The sequence below is a fragment of the Schistocerca americana genome, chromosome 7 (assembly GCF_021461395.2).
Source record: "Schistocerca americana isolate TAMUIC-IGC-003095 chromosome 7, iqSchAmer2.1, whole genome shotgun sequence".
Taxonomy (NCBI): domain Eukaryota; kingdom Metazoa; phylum Arthropoda; class Insecta; order Orthoptera; family Acrididae; genus Schistocerca; species Schistocerca americana.
In genome coordinates this window covers 40,140,264-40,161,242 of record NC_060125.1, presented here as the reverse complement: position 1 = coordinate 40,161,242, position 20,979 = coordinate 40,140,264, and the positions used below count along the sequence as shown (strand labels likewise).

At 45.7% G+C, this 20,979-nt stretch overlaps 1 protein-coding gene across 1 annotated transcript in view; it reads left to right on the top strand.

Annotated features, from left to right (window-relative positions):
- LOC124621796 (AP-2 complex subunit alpha) overlaps nt 1–20,116 on the top strand; it is a 340,383-nt gene extending 320,267 nt beyond the window's left edge. The window contains exon 19 of the mRNA XM_047147228.1: nt 18,346–20,116. Within this exon, the coding sequence (XP_047003184.1) occupies nt 18,346–18,423 (78 nt within the window). The 3' untranslated portion in view covers nt 18,424–20,116. The remainder of the gene's footprint in view (nt 1–18,345) is intronic.
- Nucleotides 20,117–20,979: the final 863 nt, after the last annotated feature.

Here is a 20,979-nt window from a genome sequence, read left to right as displayed (position 1 = left end):
ACACATTCCAGACAGAGTGATAGTGAGTCACCAAGGGTGTGCTCTGAAGCTGCTTTGTGGACGGATCAGCAGTACCAGGATTGGATGTAATGGCCCAGGAAATCTGCTTTTTTAACTAGGCTGGCAGAGTAATTACATGCAGTGAAGGCTGAGGTGAGAGTGGTGGTGTTTGCTGTAGAGTGTCTGCATCTGAACAAATACGTTTACCTTGGATGACAAAGTTGATTAAGGTGAGTAAGTAGGATGTCATATGTTTGGAATCAGGTGGGTGCTGAAAGAGGAAGTGTTCAGCAGCAGACAGACCATGTACATAAGAGATGGTGGTATAAAGGGTGGTGGCATCAATGGTGACAAGCAAGGTGTGTGGTGGGAGTGGGACGGGCATGGATTTCATACAATGTAGGGAATGGTTGGTATCTTTTATGTAGGAGGGGAGTTTTTGTGCTATGGGTTGCAGCTGTTGATTAACTAATGCAGATATACATTAATGCCATCTCCCTATATACCAACATCTCCCATGTATGTGGTCTGTCTGCTGCTGAACACTTCCTCAGTCAGTGCCCACCTGGTTCAAACTGATGACATCCTTCCTACTCATCTTAATCAACTTTATACTTACCAACAACTACTTCACCTCTGAGGGGCAGACATACAAGCAGATCAGGGGTACGGCCATGGGAACCATCATGCCTCCTTCCTATGCCAACCTTTTCATGGGTCACTTGGGTCTTTCCTGGGATCCATGTCTTCAGCCCCAGGTTTGGTTTAGATATATTGATGACATCTTTACCATATGGACTCAGTGTGAGGCTGACCTGCTAAAATTCCTGGAATCTCTGAATACTTTCTACCAATTACATTTCACATGGTCCTTTTCCACATCCCGTGCCACTTTCCCTGATGTTGATCTCATCCTCACCGAAGGCTAGCTACCTGCTTCCATCCCCATTAAACCTACTTACATTTTGAGAGTTGCCATCCTTTCCACATCAAACGTTCCCTCCCATACAGCCTTGGCATCCGAGGCAAATGTATTTGTCCGGATTCGAACTCCCTGCAGCAATACACAACCATTCTCACCTCGGCCTTCACTGCACGTAATTATCCCACCAGACTAGTCAAAAAACAGATTTCCCAGGCCATCACATCCAATCCTGATTCTGCTGATACCTCCACAAAACAGCTTCAGAGCACACCATTGGTGACTCACTATCATCCTGGTGTGGAATGTGTTAATCAGCTACTTCAACAGAGCCATCACTTCCCAAAATCATTCACTGAAAAGAGGTCAATTCTGTCTGAAATTTTGCTCACCACACTTAGCTTTTGGTCACCCTCAAAATCTCCGCAATATTTTTGTCAGGTCCCATGCTGCTCCTGCACCCATCTCCCTGCCCTATGGCTCCTACCAGCTTGCGTGTCCTCACTGCAAGACTTGCCCTATGCACCCTCCTACCACCAACTATTATTGCTGTGTAATTGGCTCTTGTCATATATAAGCTATTATGTAAACACTGTTCACCCTTCCACATTGACATGACTACCACCAAATTATCATTTAAGATGAATGGTCATATGCAGAGGGTATATACTGGCAACTCTCAATATCCTGTTACAGAGCGTGCTCTAAGACATGACACTCGTAATCTTGGTGTCTGTTTCACCACATGCGCCATCTGGGTTCTTTCCCCAGACAAGAGTTTCTCAGAACTCCACAGGTGGGAACTAACACTACATGTCCGTGGTTCTTGCCACCCATGTGACCTTAATTTACATTTATTTCTTCCATCTCAGCTTTTCTTCACTGTAACTACTCTTTGCTTCACTCCATTTTAGTTTTCTACAGCTTTCAATGTCTTTCCCATCTATTTCTCAGCACCCCCTCCCACCTCTGTTACGTGCAATGCACTTAGCTACTCGTGCATGATGTTTTACTAGTAATCTCTGTCTTACATATTACCCTGTCTTCCACCATTAAGCTCTCAGGTTTGCAAATCTCATCCAATTCAGTCCCCAACAATCAGTCTTTTCTTCTCATCCTGTACAGTAAGTCTCACCTGACCTGCGGTTCTGGGTGGCTTTCCCAAAATCTACCCCTTTTCCTAGACCCCTCCAGTCCTTTTCCTTCACCCTTCTTCCTTCCCCTACAACACTTCTGCCTGAAGAAGGAGCCACTGGCTCTGAAAGCTTGCCAATCACAACAGTCTCTAAGGTGTGTGTTCTGCCACTGTATGATGGGTAATTTTTTATCTATCCAGCTACGTAATAGTTTTTACTGAATTTAATAATTTGCCATCCTTTATATGAAAAAAGCGAATTACGGGTTAAATTTTAAATAATTGTGAGCTCATATGATTTCTTAGTTTTCATGCAATGCACTTTGGTATATTCCTTTTAAGGCAGTAATCTTTGTTGCATTTTATATTGAATTGAGAGAGTAATTTGAAGTACTAATTACTGAAGTAACAAAAGTTGTATTTGGCAATCATTCTACATTAAAAAGCCTTGTTTGTTGCAGTAAGCTTAATATTTGACAGTATAATTTTTAACAAACCCATGCACATAGTTGTATGTAACTGATACTTAAAAAGAAACTAACAGTGTGAAAGAAACAACATACAGGGCTATTACAAATGATTGAAGCGATTTCATAAATTCACTGTAGCTCCATTCATTGACATATGGTCACGACACACTACAGATACGTAGAAAAACTCATAAAGTTTTGTTCGGCTGAAGCCGCACTTCAGGTTTCTGCTGCCAGAGCGCTCGAGAGCACAGTGAGACAAAATGGCGACAGGAGCTGAGAAAGCGTATGTCGTGCTGGAAATACACTCACATCAGTCAGTCATAACAGTGCAACGACACTTCAGGACGACCCCCCCTGCGGGTCCGGGGATTAGAATAGGCCCGCGGTATTCCTGCCTGTCGTAAGAGGCGACTAAAAGGAGTCCATCCCCCTCACGGGGGTAGTTAGCGCCTGCGTCCGGAGACGGACGGTTCCACGACATATCATCGTGGTCCTTTTGGTTTTTTCACTTCTCGTTTCTTCCTTCCTTTTGTTGGTTCCTTTCTTTGCTCTTCTCCACCTCACTGTCTTCCTTACTCTTTCCCTTGCCTTCTCCTTGCCTTTTTCTCCTTGCCTTCTCATTGCCTTTTTCTCCTTGCCTTCTCATTGCCTTTTTCTCCTTGCCTTCTCATTGCCTTCTTCTCCTTGCCTTCTTATTGCCTTCTTCCCCTTGCCTTCTCATTGCCTTCTTCTCCTTGCCTTCTCTGGTCTCCGCCTCGGCGTTTGAGACAGTCTGTCCTCTTTCTCCCTCTCTCTCTTCTTTTTCCTCTTCTTCCTTCCTCCCTGTGCGTGCCTGAAGGCCGACCCACGCGTTCGCACGCGTAGCCGGTGACGGGGTAACGCGTAAGTCCCCGCCCTGGGTAGACATGTAAGGCACGCGCGTACCCCCTGGTAAAGGCCAGGCCCGGGGAGGGGTGATTGCCTGAGCTGATACCTTCTGACCATGCCGATTGGTCCCTCCGTCTGTTTCTCGGGAGGTGTGACCTGAGGTGTAAACATTCACCTAAGGCGGGAGTGCCCTCTGAGAGGGTCCCCACAAGGAAGGAGCGCGCCATCGGAGACGCTGGCAATCATGGGGGATTCCTCCGCAATGGATTCTACTCCATCTCTTTCGACTTCGACCCAAAAACGGAAACGTGACCAGCCAACAGTGACAAAAGTACTACCGCCTGCCCCACAGTTCCTCGTAGTTTCTCGAACTGAGGACGGAAAGGATTTTTCCTCTGTCAACCCTTTCGTTATTCAGAAGGGCGTAGATGCCATAGCCGGATCTGTCAAATCCTGTACCAGGTTGCGTAACGGCACCTTATTACTAGAAACTGAGAATGCCTTTCAGGCACAAAAACTGCTTCGGGCCACCCTCCTGTACACGTTCCCTGTCCGGGTGGAGGCCCACCGAACTTTGAATTCGTCTCGTGGTGTGGTCTATACTGGCTCCCTCGACGGATTGACTGACGAGGAGCTTCAATCATTCCTCGCTGAGCAGGGCGTGACGGCTGTCCATAGGGTCATGAAAAAGGTCAACAATGACCTTGTACCGACCCGGACAATTTTCTTGACATTCGATAGTGTTAAGCTGCCATCGCGCATCAAGGCGGGCTACGAGGTTATTTCTGTTCGCCCCTATATCCCGACACCTACGCGCTGCTACCAGTGTCAGCGTTTCAATCACACTCGACAGTCTTGTTCCAATGCGGCTAAATGTGTCATCTGTGGCAGGGATGCCCATGAGGGTGACTGTCCACCTCCGTCTCCTCATTGTGTGAACTGTCAGGGTGACCATGCAGCATCCTCCCGCGACTGTCCTGTCTATAAGGAAGAATGCTGTATCCAGGAAATTCGGGTCAAAGAGAAAGTGTCCACCTCGGCTGCTCGCAAGCTATTGGCTAGTAGGAAGCCCACGCTGCTCCCAGCGGGGAAATACAGTACTGTCCTCGCCTCTCCTCGGACTACCCGGGAGGTAGCAACCCAGACATGCGATCTGACCTTCAGCACCACGGTCGTCCGTTCGGCCAGTGCTAAGATCGCGCGGTCGACGTCTCCTCTTCCTCCCATCACCCCACAGACACGAGCACCTTCTTCAGCTTCTGCTAAGACGAAGACACCGAAGTCAGATGCACGGGCCTTCAAGAAGGAACCATCCCGTGCAGACTTCCTCCGTACCTCGACCTCCCAGCCTTCGACCGGTACTTCCAGTACACGTCCTTCCAAGAAGGCGCATAGGAAGCACAGTTCTCCTTCCCCGCCACGGCGCATTTCTTCTCTTGCGCCACCCAGCGGCTGCCGCCCCAGGCCGTCATCCGTTTCGCCTGGCCGCACCGCTGGTCGCCGTACATCTGGCCGTTCACTGGCAGAGGAAGCTCCCCCTCCCGGCCATCCTCCCGAGATGGCCGATGACCCTATAGACCCAATGGACGATGACTGTCCGCCTACTGATAGCGGCGGCAGTGCTCGCTCGAAGCCAGGCCCTAAGCGGCCTTCGAGGTGACCACTTCTCTCATCTTTCTTTTCTTACGATGGCACTTATTCACTGGAATATTCGCAGCATTCGCTCCAACCGAGAGGACTTGAAGTTGCTGCTCCGCTTGCACCGTCCGCTTGTCGTAGCCCTCCAGGAAACGAAGCTACGCCCATGCGATCAAATTGCCTTGGCACACTACACCTCTGTGCGTTTTGACCTACCCCCTGTGGTAGGTATCCCAGCTCATGGAGGGGTTATGTTGCTGGTCCGGGATGATATTTACTACGATCCCATCACGTTGCACACCGGCCTGCAGGCAGTTGCCATCCGCATTACTCTCCCCACTTTTACGTTTTCCTTTTGTACCGTTTACACTCCATCGTCATCTGCCGTTACCAGGGCAGACGTGATGCAACTTATTGCTCAGCTACCTGCACCATTTTTGTTAACTGGAGACTTCAATGCCCACCATCCCCTTTGGGGCTCTCCAGCATCCTGCCCGAGGGGCTCCTTGTTAGCAGACCTTTTCAACCAGCTCGATCTTGTCTGCCTCAATACTGGCGCCCCTACTTTTCTTTCGGACACATCTCACACCTATTCCCATTTAGACCTCTCTATATGTACTCCCCAACTTGCACGCCGGTTTGAGTGGTATGCACTTTCTGATACATATTCGAGCGACCACTTCCCGTGTGTTATCCATCTCCTGCAGCATACCCCCTCTCCGTGCTTCTCTAATTGGACCATCTCCAAGGCAGACTGGGGGCTCTTCTCTTCCAGGGCGACCTTTCAGGATCAAACCTTTACAAGCTGCGATCGTCAGGTCGCACACCTCACGGAAGTCATTCTCGCTGCTGCTGAATATTCTATCCCTCACCCTCCTTCTTCTCCACGTCGCGTACCGGTCCCCTGGTGGACCGCAGCATGTAGAGACGCTTTACGTGCCCGTCGACGTGCTTTACGCACTTTTAAACGCCACCCTACAGTGGCGAATTGTATCAATTATAAACGATTACGTGCTCAGTGTCGTCGTATTATCAAAGAAAGCAAGAAAGCCAGCTGGGCTGCTTTCACAAGCACCTTCAACAGTTTTACTCCTTCTTCTGTTGTCTGGGGTAGCCTGCGCCGGCTATCTGGCACTAAGGTCCACTCACCAGTTTCTGGCTTGAAGGTCGCGAATGACGTCCTTGTGGCCCCTGAGGCTGTCTCCAATGCCTTCGGCCGCTTTTTCGCAGAGGTTTCGAGCTCCGCTCATTACCACCCTGCCTTCCTCCCCCGCAAACAGGCAGAGGAGGCTAGGCCACTTAACTTCCGCTCCTCGAATTGTGAAAGTTATAATGCCCCATTCACCATGCGGGAACTCGAAAACGCACTTGGCCGATCACGGTCCTCTGCTCCAGGGCCAGATTCTATTCATATTCAGATGCTGAAGAACCTTTCTCCTGCGGGTAAAGGTTTTCTTCTTCGTACATACAATCGCATCTGGATTGAGGGACATGTTCCCGCATGCTGGCGCGAGTCTATTGTTGTCCCGATTCCTAAGCCGGGGAAGGACAAGCACTTGCCTTCCAGTTATCGACCTATCTCGCTTACCAGCTGTGTCTGTAAAGTGATGGAGCGAATGGTTAACTCTCGATTGGTTTGGCTGCTCGAGTCTCGACGCCTACTTACCAATGTACAATGTGGATTTCGTAGGCGCCGCTCTGCTGTTGACCATCTGGTTACCTTGTCGACCTTCATTATGAATAACTTCTTGCGGAAGCGCCCGACCGCGGCTGTGTTCTTTGATTTGGAGAAGGCTTACGACACCTGTTGCAAGGCGGGCATCCTCCGCACCATGCATACATGGGGCCTTCGCGGTCGCCTCCCTCTTTTTATTCGTTCCTTTTTAATGGATCGACAGTTCCGGGTACGTGTGGGTTCTGTCCTGTCCGACACCTTTCGCCAGGAGAATGGGGTGCCACAGGGCTCAGTTTTGAGCGTCGCTCTCTTCGCCATCGCGATCAATCCAATAATGGATTGCCTCCCAGCTGATGTATCAGGCTCCCTTTTCGTGGACGATTTTACCATCTATTGCAGCGCGCAGTGTACACGTGTCCTGGAGCGCTGTCTTCAGCGTTCTCTTGACCGTCTTTACTCCTGGAGTGTCGCCAATGGCTTCCGTTTTTCTGCCGAGAAGACGGTCTGTATTAACTTCTGGCGATACAAAGAGTTTCTCCCACCGTCCTTAAGACTCGGTCCCGTTGCTCTCCCAATCGTGGAGACAACCAAATTTTTAGGCCTTACATTTGACAGGAAACTTAGCTGGTCTCCACATGTGTCATATTTGGCCGCCCGTTGTACCCGTTCTTTAAATGTCCTCAGTGTTCTCAGTGGTCTGTCGTGGGGAGCGGATCGAACCGTCCTACTTCGTCTATATCGGTCGATCGTCCGCTCCAAGCTGGATTATGGGAGCTTCGTATACTCCTCTGCACGGCCATCCATCTTACGCCGCCTCAACTCCATACAACATCGGGGTTTACGACTTGCGATCGGAGCATTTTATACCAGTCCCGTAGAGAGTCTTCATGCTGACGCTGGCGAATTGCCACTCACCTACCGGCGCGATATACTGCTTTGTCGGTATGCCTGTCGGCTACTGTCAATGCCCGACCATCCGTCTTATCGTTCCTTTTTTGACGACTCTCTTGACCGTCAATACGGGTTGTATGTCTCTGCCCTACTACCCCCTGGCGTTCGCTTTCGTCGCCTCCTTCAACACCTTACTTTTTCCCTCCCTGCAACCTTTCGAGTGGGCGAGAGCCGCACGCCACCTTGGCTCCAGGCTCAGGTCCGCGTTCACCTTGACCTCAGCTCGCTCCCAAAAGAGGTCACTCCCAGTTCGGTCTACCACTCCCGTTTTTTGGAACTTCGTTCGAAGTTCATCGACATGACTTTCATTTATACAGATGGCTCTAAGACCAATGACGGGGTCGGGTGTTCCTTTATTGTCGAGGCACAAAGTTTCAAATACCGGCTCCATGGCCATTGTTCGGTCTTCACAGCTGAGCTCTTTGCCCTCTACCAGGCTGTTCTTTACATCTGCCGCCACCGACATTCTGCTTATGTCATCTGCTCAGATTCCCTGAGCGCCATCCAGAGCCTCAGTGATCCGTACCCGGTTCACCCCTTCGTACACCGGATCCAACGCTCTCTTCAGCAGCTGGTGGACGTCGGTTCTCCAGTTAGCTTTATGTGGGTTCCTGGCCATGTCGGTATCCCTGGGAACGAAGCTGCAGATGCCGCGGCCAAGGCTGCGGTCCTCCAGCCTCGGACAGCTTCTTGTTGTGTCCCTTCGTCCGATTTTAGCAGGGTGATTTGTCGGCGCATCTTATCTCTGTGGCATGCCGATTGGGCTGCACTTACCGACAACAAGCTTCGGGCCTTAAAACCTCTTCCCGTGGCTTGGACGTCCTCCTCACGCCCTTCTCGGCGGGAGTAGGTCGTTTTAGCCCGGTTAAGAATTGGACACTGCCGGTTCAGCCATCGCCATCTGCTGACGGCTGCGCCGGCGCCGTTCTGCCCATGTGGGCACTTGCTGACGGTTAGACACATTTTAATGTCCTGTCCAGATCTTAACACACTGCGCCTCGATCTTAACCTGCCAAATACTTTCGATGCCATTTTAGCGGATGACCCACGAGCAGCTGCTCGTGTTCTTCGTTTTATCAATTTGACAAACGTCGCTAAGGACATTTGATGATGCTGTTTTTTAATCCTATGCCTGTCAGTCTGTCTTTTATCGTGTTTTCCCTTTTAGTTGTTGTGGTCAACTTGTGCCTCGCGGTGCATTCTTAGAGTAGTCAGGGCGCTAATGACCATTGAAGTTGTGCGCCCTAAAACCACAAAAAAAAAAAAAAAAAAAAAAACAACTTCAGGACGAAGTTCAACAAAGAGCCACCAACTGCTAACTCCATTTGGCGATGGTATGCGCAGTTTAAAGCTTCTGGATGCCTCTGTAAGGGGAAATCAACGGGTCGGCCTGCAATGAGCGAAGAAACGGTTGAACGCGTGCGGGCAAGTTTCACGCGTAGCCCGCGGAAGTCGGCGAATAACGCAAGCAAGGAGCTAAACGTACCACAGCCAACGGTTTGGAAAATCGTACGGAAAAGGCTAAAGCAGAAGCCTTACCATTTACAATTGCTACAAGCCCTGACACCCGATGACCAAGTCAAACGCTTTGAATTTTCGGCGCGGTTGCAACAGCTCATGGAAGAGGATGCGTTCAGTGCGAAACTTGTTTTCAGTGATGAAGCAACATTTTTTCTTAATGGTGAAGTGAACAGACACAATGTGCGAATCTGGGTGGTAGAGAATCCTCGCGCATTTGTGCAGCAAATACGCAATTCACCAAAAGTTAATGTGTTTTGTGCAATCTCACGGTTTAAAGTTTATGGCCGCTTTTTATCCTGTGAAAAAAACGTTACAGGACACGGGTATCTGGACATGCTGGAAAATTGGCTCATGCCACAACTGGAGACCGACAGTGCCGACTTCATCTTTCAACAGGATGGTGCTCTACCGCACTTCCATCATGATGTTCGGCATTTCTTAAACAGGAGATTGGAAAACCGATGGATTGGTCGTGGTGGAGATCATGATCAGCAATTCATGTCATGGCCTCCACGCTCTCCCGACTTAACCCTATGCGATTTCTTTCTGTGGGGTTATGTGAAAGATTCCGTGTTTAAACCTCCTCTACCAAGAAACGTGCCAGAACTGCGAGCTCGCATCAACGATGCTTTCGAACTCATTGATGGGGACATGCTGCGCCGAGTGTGGGAGGAACTTGATTATCGGCTTGATGTCTGCCGAATCACTAAAGGGGCACATATCGAACATTTGTGAATGCCTAAAAAAACTTTTTGAGTTTTTGTATGTGTGTGCAAAGCATTGTGAAAATATCTCAAATAATAAAGTTATTGTAGAGCTGTGAAATCGCTTCAATCATTTGTAATAACCCTGTACTGCTTTGTATTCAATTTATGTAAATTTACAGAAAGACTTCCTACTTCTTCCATTGATGATAATGATGTTAATCAGTTTGTGATCCTCTACAGGTAAATGTCTAGACTTTACCATGTAACTGAAAGTTGTCCCCCTGCATTTCATTATCATTACAATCGTAATTACACCTTCCACTCCAATCTTTTCCCTGATCGTCTTGTTTGTTTTGTTGCCTCCCCCATTAATTTCTAGCATCCCTCAATCACCCACAGAGAAACCCCTAGTTTTTCATTAAAAAAAAATAAGTCAGTGTCCCAGAGCCAATCCTATTAGTTTACCACATCCTCATGCCATTTTTACTCTTCTACCCCCCACCCCCACCCTAACTGTAAAATTCCTCCAGAGCTGCTGCTAATAGTTATGTTGCTACAGGTTTCTTCCCTCTCTCGCCTTTGTCTGAACTACCCTCTTCCATATATTTGTAATTATTTTGTCAGTTGCTATTCCATCTCTTCTCTTCCTCCACGGATCTGTTTTCAAAACAGTGCTTCACTGTCCATTCTTTGTATGGTTGTTTATGGTTACTGATTGACTTCTGTAGTTATCTCCTCAGGGCTGTTTTCGCTATAAACGGTCATTTGTGTGTGAGTGTGTGAGTGTGTGAGTGTGTGAGTGTGTGTGAGTGTGTGAGTGTGTGAGTGTGTGTGTGAGTGTGTGAGTGTGAGTGTGTGTGTGTGTGAGAGTGTGTGTGTGAGAGAGAGTGTGTGTGTGTGTGTGAGAGTGAGTGTGTGTGTGTGTGTGTGAGAGAGTGTGTGTGTGTGTGTGTGTGTGAGAGAGTGTGTGTGTGTGTGAGAGAGTGTGTGTGTGTGTGAGAGAGTGTGTGTGTGTGTGTGTGTGTGTGTGTGTGTGTGTGTGTGTGTGTGTGAGAGTGTGTGTGTGTGTGTGTGTGTGTGTGTGTGTGTGTGTGTGTGTGTGTGTGTGTGTGTGTGTGTGTGTGTGTGTGTCTGTGTGTGAGAGAGTGTGTGTGTGTGTGTGTGTGTGTGTGTGTGTGAGAGAGAGTGTGTGTGTGTGTGAGAGTGTGTGTGTGTGTGTGTGTGTGTGTGAGAGTGTGTGTGTGTGTGTGTGAGAGAGAGTGTGTGTGTGTGTGAGAGAGAGTGTGTGTGTGTGTGAGAGAGTGTGTGTGTGTGTGTGAGAGAGTGAGTGTGTGTGTGTGAGAGAGTGAGTGTGTGTGTGAGTGAGTGTGAGAGTGAGAGAGAGAGACACTCCTATCACAAACAATTAATGCTCTTAACCTCACTCTTAAATTAACCCTTTGTCTGCAATGGATGAGTTAACTTGTAATATGCTCCCCAGACACTGAGGACATGTTTAAAAGTTGCTTCTGAGTTTTCCCTTAAGCACTATTGATGTGTTTGTGCATACCGTTTCGCTGACCTTAACTCTGCTGTGGGTGAGTTAGTTCTGTATTTCAATGAACAAAAAAAAGAAAAAAAATTAGTATCATAAAACATTTTTATGACCACATGTTTACTGATATATAGGGATGGAATTAGGCACACTGTGTGAAAACATGTGCCAGATATAAAAACCAATAACATGAGAATGAAACAAGATACTGTTCTGATCTAAGTTTTAAATAAAATTTCAATACCTTATCTACATTCTGTACATAGCAATGAAAGAGCTAAAATCAACAGTACACAAAGTTCACATAGTGCATTTTTACCTCTGCAACCTCTTTAAAATTTTTCCCAATACTTTACTTAATTTACTGCAGCATGGTACCTATGACAAATAATGAAAGAAATTATTCTTTATTGACCAAAGATATTGGACTGTAAGGTAGGTATGCCAACATCAGATTTTTTTCACCAAATAATTTTCTTGAAATCAGCTGATTAGTATTTCATAGTGGCCACAACGCCATCTCTCAGGTTAGGTAGCAGTATTAGGCAAGCATCACAGCGACAACTTAGCTGTGCTCATCATGGAATGCAGAGTGTACGCCTGTAGCCGTCAAAGGCTTACGTTGTTTAATCTGTAATTGTCATTGCCCTTCAACATATTGCCAAGGAGGTAGGCTGTGAATGCAGTTTGTCATCACAGATGAACCCCTCATCTGCTCTGACCTACCAGCTGCTTTAAGCTGGGGTCCCATAGCTCTTCTGTGGGTACATAGGTGGTGCGCATGGAGCCCTGAGCCATTGCAGCCTTCTTCTCTCTGGGCTGCATTCCTTCCCTATATGCAATCCTTCTGATCCTGATTCCTCACCTCCCCTCTTCCTTCCTCAGTGTTTCCTTTGATGACAGTCTGGCTATTTGCTCGGTTCTGTTATTCCTTTTTGCTCTTCTGTCTCACATTTGTGCTCTTACCCCATCTTTCTTTGTCACCTTTCTAAAATGTTGCCATAGTGTGAGACATTTGAGGAAGAACTCTCTCCCTAGTCTCTCCAGCATGGGTTTGTGGGTTCCTTTCTCCCTCTGCCCTCCTGTCCCCAGCAGCCAGCCCATGTGATAGGGCTGTTATGTACCCATCTGGCCGAGGGCCCCCCCCCCCCCCCCCCCCCCCCCCCGGGGCTAGGAGTGGTTGCTCATCTTTTTGGGGCATTGGAACTCGTTGCACCGCTATGCCAGGTGGCCCTTGCTGTGGCGGTGTAGTGCCCACAGGGTGACCCCTGATCAGAGTGGGTGATGCTAGGATGGACACTTGGCACGTGAAGGATGCTAAGCTCCACACTTCTGGCCACTCTTCTGCGGCCATCTCATCTGAAAGGAATGGTTCTCCATCTGCTCTTATCCCTGCCTCCTCATTCTTCCCCTTCTCTAGCCCTGAATCTCCCATTGCATGCCATGCTCGGGGGACCTCCAGCTGTATTCTGGGCAGAGTATCTCGACCATCTTACTCCCTCTTACTCCTCTCATACTTCTCTTTGATTTTCTCTCTGTCTTATTGTATCTTGCTTACAATTGGGCTTCTCATTATTTGCCTTTTGTATCCTTCTCCTGAGGATTATTCCTGGTTCAGTACAGGTAGACTGAAGGGACAGGTGACATCCCTTTAAGTCCAACAACCAACCACCCTTGCTACCCCCTGAGAAGACAGCTAGGCCCGCAGGCTTGGGGCAAAACCCTTGTCCCGTTACTTGGTTTGTTCCAGGACCACTATGGGATGCAATGGGAGAGCTATGTGTGACAATTGTGGAGGCTCAGGTCACGCATCAGGAAATTGTAGTACACTTCCTCTGAAATGTGTAAACTGCTCCGGGGATCACCCAGTGTGGAGGAGAAAGTGTGAGGTTTACAACAAGGAAAGGAAAATTCAGGAGTTGAAATTAGAGACGCATATCGTATGGTGAAGCTAAAAAAGCTTTCAAAGATATGCGACCTGTGATATTTGCTACTTCTTTTGCATCAGCCCTTAAGTCAACAATTGCCAAGTGTGATGCTTCCACGCAAACTCAGAACATAGCTTAAAGTAAGAGCACATGCACTTGTTGGTGTACCTATGGGGGAAACGCTGCACTTGAAACAGAAACCATTCGGAAGCTGTCAACAATGGGCTTACCACATAAGCCGCATGCCACTGCTCACCATCAGAAGCCTTAAAAAAATAGTTCCAAGTCGAAGAAAGTGGCAGTTAAACTTTCGGATTGGTGAGCTCTCTTCCTTTCAGTTAGGGACTATGCTCCGAGGATGTGGACTTCCAATCAGAGGGACCGGAGAGACGGGAACCTCCTAACATTCCCCCTGACCTCTCCTAGGGAGAAAGAAAAGACCAACGACCACTAAACAGTGGTTCCCATAGGGACTTCTGCGTTGCAGTGGAATTTAAATGGATACTGCTCAAAGTTTGAAAGACGACGACCTGTACTTTGGTGGAAAGACGACTGTTGACTGGTCCAGGAGAAGCAGTTCATCATCTGCTTACAAGAAACTTGTCTTACTCACTGACACATTTGCATTATGGGGTTACAGAAAGGACAATATTACAGGAGACAGAGCTAAAGGTGCAGTGTCTGTTTTCATTGATGACTGATGCCACTCCTCTCGTGTCCTCGTACCATGACCATGCAAGCAACTGCTGTGTGCGTTCCAGCTGACACCCTTTAACATAGCAGTGTGTTCTTTGTATTACCCACCTAATGCTGTTTTGGATGCAGATGCACTGACAGAACTCTTGGGCACACCTAAGTCCATTCCTCCTTGTGGAGGACTTCAGTGCACACAATGTGCTGTGTGGCTTCGCTGCCACTTGCTCCAGGGGTCGGATGATCAAGTGACTTCGCCATTTTGAGAATATCTGCCTTCTAAACTTGAGTCACATGACACACTTTTACACAGCTGCAGAGTCTTTTTCAGCCATTGACTTTTTTTTGTTACCCCAGCTATTGCAATCTCTGTTCACTTGGAAGTGGCTACGGATTTACATTCAAGTGACCACTTCCCAGTGTGGACCTGTCTGCTGAGTTGGACAGTGGCTGAGAGGAGGCCACAAACATGGATGATACAAAGTGCAAAGTGGTTGTAGTACAGTCGACAGGCTGTTTTTGAACATAAGGATTGTGTATAGGAGACAATGGCCTATATCATTTGTGAGATCCAAATGGCTGCCATGGAGTCCATCCTCTAGTCTAGTAACGGCCTCAGACGATGACCTGGTGGAATGACGACTGTCGACTGGCAATCAGGGCCAGAAGAACTACTCCATGGAATTTCAAACACCATCCAACTATAGAAAAACTCTGCCTTCAGATCTGCGAGAGCACATGCAAAGCGAGTGATAAAAGAATGGAAGAGGGCTTCCCGGAAGAAATTCAAGACTGCCATTAATTGGTTCACTTCCTCTGTGCAAGTTTGGGAATTTAATGAGGTGGATTTCAGGCAAGGGCAGTGGGTTTTAGCTGAACACTTTTACCGTGTCACTAAGTCATCCAGACAAGCTCCTGCTTTCTAGGTGTTCCATGGGACTGCGGAGATGAGGAAGCTCCATTATTACTCACATAATGAGGAAGTTTACAACCTTCCATTTTCCATGTGGGAACTGGAATTGGTTCTTTCTGCAGCGGGAGACACTGCTCCAGGACCTGATGAGATCCATTATGCCATGCTGAGTCATCTGTGCCCTGAAGTGAAAGAACAGCTTCTCTTTTGTTTAAATCAGATCTGGTTCAATGGACAGTACCCGACGACTTGGAAGGAGGCAATATTAATTCCATTCTGGAAACCAGGCAAGGACCATAGTGCCCCCAACAGTTAAGAGTGTAGCCCTTACCAGTTGTATGGATAAGACTCTTGAACACATGGTCAACTGCTGCCTTGCCTGGCTGCTCGAATCCAAGGTCACATGATCCGCTCCCAGTGCCGTTTCAGGTGCTATCGTTCCACCCCTGACAACCTAATTCTACTGGAAGCAGCGATATAGGAGTCCTTCTTACGTTGAAACCATGTGGTTTGTTTGTTTTCTGTCTTAATCCTTTGGCAACTTCATGAATGGGGTCCACGTGGATGCTTGCCGCTTCTTGTCCTATCCTTTCTTGAGGACCAGCATTTTTGATATCACATTGGCGATGCCTTGTCTGCTGCTGTGTTCAAGAGATTGGGTTCCCCAAGGCAATGTACTCAATGTCACATTGTTTGCCATCACTATCAATGGCATTTTCTCCACACTCAGGAGTCCTGTCAAATGCTCTTTGTTTATGGATGAATTTGCAGTCTTCTACTCTTCCGCTGATCATACAACAATGACAAGGTAGCTACAGCTGACTATTAGGAGGCTGGAAACCTGGGCCAGGACAACTGGTTTTCGATTTTCACCGGAGAAGACTACATGTGTCAATTTTAATTCTTGCTCATCAAAGTTTTAACCAACCAGTGCTCACGATGGGGGACAATATTTTAAGTTTTCAAGAAGCTGTACACTTTTTGAGTTTATTATTTGACTTGAAATTAACTTGGCTCTCATGCCTGAAAGACCTACAAACAAAGGGCTTCCAGTCATTGAATATTTTCAAATTACGTTGTGGAAAAACATAGGGATCTTACTGGTCCCACCTACTGAAGTTTTATAGGAAATTTGTTCAAGCACGTTTAGATTATGGCAGTGTGGTCTATGGATCACCGTGTATTTCCTACCTCAAGATGTTAGACGCTATCCGCCCCCGAGGGCATTTGAATATCAACTGGAGCCTTTCAGACCAGCCCATTTCAGAGTCTGTGTACAGAGGCAGGTGAACCACAGCTCTGGATTCAACAACGTATCCTTTTGGCTTGACAGGCACTGAAAATATCAGCATCACCTTGGTCATTGACATTTATTGCAGTGGTCCAACCCACCTTCTAACGGCTGTTACAGGAAATCGGCCCCATGCGACCAAGCCATTTGTAATATGTACTACTGTGTGTCTCAAGGATCTGGGTCTATCAGACCTCAAAATACACAACCAGGCATGGAATGCATTGCTGCCTTGGTGTCTCCAGAGGCCCAAAGTAATTTTAAGCTTGACACGTTACAAGAAAACTTGTACTCTAGATTATATTTTTACATCTTTGTTTTCGTCCATTTTAAGTACGTACCACAGTTTTATCATTGTTTATACAGATGGATGTGGTATTATATGGCATTCTGATGGCACTAGAGGATATTCACAGACATCACCGTACAAGGTTTCTTGTCTGTTCCAACTCACTTAGCGCATCATAAGCAGTTCACCAAATGTATCCAGTAGACCAGCTGATGCAGCTCATCAATGACTCTTACAGTGGTGCCAGCACCATGGCAAGGAGGTGGTCTTTTGCTGGGTACCTGACCCCATCAGGATACAGGGAAACGACATGGGCGAGAAAGCCACCAAGGAAGCATGTCAGGGTGGTGCTGTCTGTCAGTGTACCGTGTTGCATACCATCATATCATTTTTTGACAGACGCGTCATGCATCAATGGGAGGCTGCATGGTTGCAGGTGACAGACAACAAACTGCGGTCACTCAAATAGACCACACAGGCATGGTGGACTTCATGTCAGCCTCACTGGTGGAAGGAGGTTCTGCTTATCAGGATGCGCATTGGACGTATCCCTTCAACACATGGCTTCCTTTTCCGGCAGGAGGATCCACCACTCTGTAAAGTTTGTCGTGTGCTGCTTTCAGTTCGGCATATTGTGGCAATGTGTGTCCTATGTACTTATACTAGGGCAGCCGTCAGTGTCAATCTTGCCATCCTTGCTGATACTGGCTCCAGTGTTATGAGAGTAGCGAAATTTTGTAAACTGTCAGGCCTTGTCCCTAAATTTATGGGGAAGGGAGACAGACTTTAATGCATTATAAACTGCTCTGCATGGGAGGACAGCCTTCGTCCCCAGCCATGAGACCGGCATGCTGACTTTTCACCAGGGTGCCAATGACCATGTTGTTGAGCGCTGATGTTCCAATCAGACAATGACTGTCTGGGCTAAGTGGTCTTCCACAGCCCTCATCCGACCCTTTCTTTTGCTCCTCTTCCCCTTCTTACAAGTTCTGTTTGACTTGGTGTTCTTGCTCTGTTTTCCTGTGCTTCTCTTGGTGGGTCCATGTATCTAATCTTTAATGTGTATTGTTGGGAGGATATGTCCCTTATTAAAGTTTCTGCTTTTGAGGGCCTCTGGCTGCTATCTGGATGGGTCACCTTGCCCGTGTTTCTTCTTTTCCCCCTTATCTTATTTCTTGTTCCTTTCTGTAGGCTTTGTTCACCTTCGATAGACCTTGAGGTTTTCTTTCTTTGTATTTCACCCACTCTTCTTTGGCGCATAGTTTTTTGTTGCCTTGCCTGCTCCAGGTAGAAAGTGCTGATTACCTTGTAGTTGGGTCCCTTTAATCCTTAAACTAACCAACCTACCCATTCTATTGGCACAACCAATGTACTTCAATTTCTCCTTAATTTATTTCTCATCTTGGCGTCAATATTGCTTTTAATGTGTTGATTTTACCCATTCTTACCTATTTTTATGAAATGATCAAATATCTGGCGGACACCACTAACTCCAGATGAACTTCCTCTTAACCAAGGGGCAGATGACTTTGCTCTTTAATCGCTTAATCCCCAACCAACTAATCCTAAATAAAGTGATACTTAGAAATTCTAAAATATTATTACTGATAAAACTTGACTCCAGGCAACATTAAATCTCTCTCTCTCTCTCTCTCTCTCTCTCTCTCTCTCTCTCTCTCTCTCTCTCTCTCTCTCCCCCCCCCCCCCCCCTCCCTTTTTTTAATGTGATCTGGACAGTTGGATTTTTTGACACACCTTATTGCTGCTGTTTTTATATATAATGAAGTGTCATCTTTTTTGTGTTTCAGATGTACAGGTTGACAGTTCGTTCCAGTAAAGATTCTGTTTCACAAGAAATCTGTGACCTTCTGTCAGAACAGTTCTAGTCAATTCACACTGGTGCTCTTGACATATGGGATCATGTTGGCGTTTGACCAGCAAGTGTAATTCAGTAACATACCAGTATGTTTGAAATGCATAAGGTCTGTAGATGGAATCTTGCTTGCTTATATTTTTTGTAATATTGCAAGAAATTTTGCAAGAGCTTTTATGAAGTCTACTTTGGAATTGCCTGTCCAGTGCCACACTGTTGGAAACGAGATGAGGAATTATTGTTGCCAGGTGATGTGCACAGATTGATTGGTAAATGGAGGCATATAGCAAGTGGTAAAGCAAATTTTTAATGTATGTCCATGTGTTCCGAAGTACTATTTGCAGAAGTATCGTCCCTTCATTTGCTATGTGTGTATGCAGTCCCTTTCCTCAAATTTTCCCCATTATGAAAGGCTGGTGGTTAGAAGCCCAGGTCATCTAAGTTTTAAGCAAGTCCTTTTGGACAGGTTTGACTGTCAACAATGCATTTAGATGGATGGAGCATTCTGTTGGAAAGTGTGAGTTGTTTAATTCAGATGGCTTAGTGTAATTATATTAAAAGTAGAGTTAATGTGAAAAATGTATATATTTATATCAACTTCCAAATGTCGAACTGGTACTGTTGAAATATTTATTTATAGTGTTATTGGCTTCCTACTTTTGTTACGTTTATTCATACTCATTGTTGCTATTGTTACACTATTTTTAGTGTGTGTTAAAGGTCCCTGTACAGTTGCAGTTTATTTTGGATGCTGCTGCTATATAAAAAGACATTTTTGTATCTATCAATTTTTATTGCCAAAAGAAGCTATATGATCAGTTTGCACATGCGAAAATAAGAATCTCTAAATGAAAATTATGTGTGTATAACACAACTTGGAGTAAGTGTGTGTGAAAAGTTTTAATGTGATTCAATTCATAGTTTAACTTTTCATACAGTTAACTTTTGAAACTTGACAGGTACAAATGCAATGTTTGTAAAAACTTGTTTTTATTTGGCTTGTTGTACCTGCTCTCTCTGTACTAGGAAAGGGCATATCCTACAAGAATTTTATTTCATTCCGAGAGACAATAAGTAAATCAGTTTATTTGACAGTGTTATTTACTGTCGTCCTTGTATGCCATTAGTGAAAAAGAAAATGTTCTTGTATATCTGAAACTTCAAATTCATTCTGAACGTTGTTATCTCATGGTAAAGAAAAATTTACATTTACTCAATGTATTTATTGAAAAAGAAATGACACCATGTGTGCGCATTGGTTTTTCGCCTCGTGGTGCTGGAACTAAGTGGTAGCTCTCTGTGTGAAAGTGTGTGTGATGTGTATTTTGGTTGTATCTTTACATTTGTTCAATTGTAAAGTTACGAGAAGACTTATCATACGAAAATTCTCGTATTTCTCATTGTTACACATATAGGACAATTTTGTAGTTCAGAATGTCATTGTTTTGGTAGCTAAAGAGCATTTATTTTTAAGATTTTGTATAGTAAAAAGAATTATTAGAGATAATGTATTCAGTCTGGTTGAATACAAAAGCTCAGAAAATTTTGACTTTGCTGTGTTGTGTAAAGATAGTATGTGAGAGAAGTGTGTACATTAGTCAGTGGTATCTGTAATTTGGTTCATTCATTGAGATTCATTTGTGTGTATATGCATTTCACATCATGTATGAGAATGTATTGTGAAATTAAACAGATTGGCTGATCAAGTTAACTTCTTTTATGCACCATATATTATCAAGATGATATTAATAACAGCATGAAAGTCCAACCAGTACATGAACTAAACAATGCTTTTTGTACAGTTTAAACAGTAATAATATTACAGGAAACAATGAAAGGGTGGTTAAGCCACAGACAAAACATGCATTCCCCTCAGCACCAAATGATAGAGGTTGACAATTTTTTGAAACTGGTAATTGATTGGCAACTGTTAATATTTTGTGTTATAGAAAAACTTTTGTTTGAACTATGATATGTACAGTTATTCATAACAGAACACAATAACAAGAACAGAGGAGTTATAAGTGTAGGAAAAAGTAACAACTCGAAAATCATGATTACTTGGCTGGATGCACACATTTATGTTAATCATCTTCAGAAAGTGGTTGTAAATTGTATGTACTTGGATGGAGTATTTGGGTTTTACTGTCATTTTCTCTACCTTATGTTCTAGTTACCTTTCAGTCCAGCAGTTTTATTATTGCATTTACAGTTTCCTTCACTGTAAGGTTTCCAATGCTAGTGGAAAAGTTCTAATGAACATGTTTTTGAGCATTTTAGAATAAAAACCATCCTATAAACTTTGTTTGTCTGCTGTAAATGAAAATATCTGAGAGTGGTGGCCATTGTTTTGCTGACATAGCTGTAAACTAAAGCCCTTCAATATGAGGGCAGTTGGGAATTAGGTTTTTGAAATAACATATGGTAATTTTAAAAAGTCACACGAGGAAGGGCCCACAAGTAATGAGAATTTTTCTCTGGCAGTTGGTGGAACATTGGTTTGGAATTCTCCTGCGAGGTGTCTTCACTAGCCACAATTTTGTATCAGATGCCATACTGATATTGGTGT